The 1396-nt window shown below is 28.7% G+C and overlaps 1 protein-coding gene across 1 annotated transcript; it reads left to right on the top strand.

The window, feature by feature from the left end:
• The first annotated feature begins 469 nt into the window (after window positions 1-469).
• LOC101500224 (glucan endo-1,3-beta-glucosidase 4-like) lies at window positions 470-1074 on the top strand. Its single transcript, XM_004517107.1, has 3 exons — window positions 470-536; window positions 691-948; window positions 1040-1074. Exons 1-3 carry the CDS (start codon window positions 470-472, stop codon window positions 1072-1074), a joined length of 360 nt encoding a protein of 119 aa, XP_004517164.1.
• The last annotated feature ends 322 nt before the right edge of the window (window positions 1075-1396 follow it).

Raw genomic sequence — 1396 nt, 5'->3', positions numbered from 1 at the left:
CCAAACATAAACTATATTTTTTTTAATATAATTTAAATAGATAGTCAAATACATGGAAAAAAAATATAGACAGGCAAATATTAGTCATAAACTATTATAAGTTGATCGAACCCAACCCATTCACACTAGGTAAAATTGAAAGAAAAAATTTATAAATTATAAATTATTTCAATTAACTTATAAAAAAACATTATACCTCATAAATAGGTATTATGAAAACTTTATAACCTCGTAAATAGCTATCACGAATCAGATTTTATAACTAATAAGCTTATTTTATGACTCCGCCAAACATTATCTATATCGTTTTTTTAAAATATAATTTAAATAGATAGTCAAATACATGGAAAAAAGATATATATAGACAGTCAAATATTAATCATTAATGATCGTACCTATATATGTTGTATAAATGCGTTGTTTGTAAATGAATAAAATCAAATCAGATTCAAAAATTCTTATAAGAACAATGACTTCTCTAATGCTCAAAAGCTTGATACTTATGGTGTTTGTGACACTATCTTTAAAGGCATATGGTAAAATCAGAATTACACAAATTCATGTTCTTCTGTGTTATCACTTTCTGCAAGAGAGTTTAGCAATTGACATTGTTTCAAAATGAGTGAAAGTAAAAGGATATGTTTCATTATGCTATATATATTTTTATTTATTTTGATCATATTATTTCAGGAGACTTACAAGAGTGGTGGTGCATAGCTGATCCAAATGCACCAGATTATGTGGTGCAGGGAGCATTGGATTGGGTTTGCAGTACAACGGGCGGTGCTGCAGATTGCACAAATATACAATGGAACCAACCATGTTACCTTCCAAATACTGTGAAGGACCATGCTTCCTATGCTTTCAACAATTACTATCAGAGGTTTAAGAGCCAAGGAGCCTCTTGTTATTTCAATGGTGCTGCATACCTCACTCCTAATGACCCAAGTAATTCAATTATCTCTTATTATCTTTAAATTATTCCATTTTATTTTTCATAAAAGAATTTCATATCTTTTTTTTCCTTGTTTAATGACAGGCTATGGAGCTTGCATTTTTGATTATATTCCTTGAATGGAGTTTGAAGTCATTTATTTTCTCACGATGAAGACACTGACAAAACCAATAAATTAAAATGTTCTGTCTGCGTCTTTTAAATTCATGTTGTTTTATATCATGACATTATATTCTCTCTTCTGCAAATCTAAATGGTTGACAAGCACACGTCCATTCTTTCTAAAATCTTATTATGTTTCTGCATTATGAATTTCTTTTTGTTTCTAGGCCAATAGTGTCGGGCAAATTTAATATAAAGCCCCAACAAAAATATGTGATATAATTAAATGAAAGTTGGTAAAAAATGATTAACACAATAAAAAAGGTGAAAAAAATCACA

Source organism: Cicer arietinum, unplaced genomic scaffold (genome assembly GCF_000331145.2).
Source record: "Cicer arietinum cultivar CDC Frontier isolate Library 1 unplaced genomic scaffold, Cicar.CDCFrontier_v2.0 Ca_scaffold_5398_v2.0, whole genome shotgun sequence".
NCBI lineage: Eukaryota > Viridiplantae > Streptophyta > Magnoliopsida > Fabales > Fabaceae > Cicer > Cicer arietinum.
The sequence above is the reverse complement of the archived record's forward strand: the minus strand, read 5'-3'. Positions and strand labels throughout refer to the sequence as shown.

What these genes read in the sequence shown, in the direction of transcription:
- LOC101500224 (XM_004517107.1), top strand. Translation starts at nt 470, where the DNA reads ATGACTTCTCTAATGCTCAAAAGCTTGATACTTATGGTGTTTGTGACA. An exon ending in ACTATCTTTAAAGGCATATG is followed by an intron (nt 537 to 690) that starts GTAAAATCAGAA and finishes ATATTATTTCAG; the next exon opens with GAGACTTACAAGAGTGGTGG. An exon ending in CCTCACTCCTAATGACCCAA is followed by an intron (nt 949 to 1,039) that starts GTAATTCAATTA and finishes GTTTAATGACAG; the next exon opens with GCTATGGAGCTTGCATTTTT.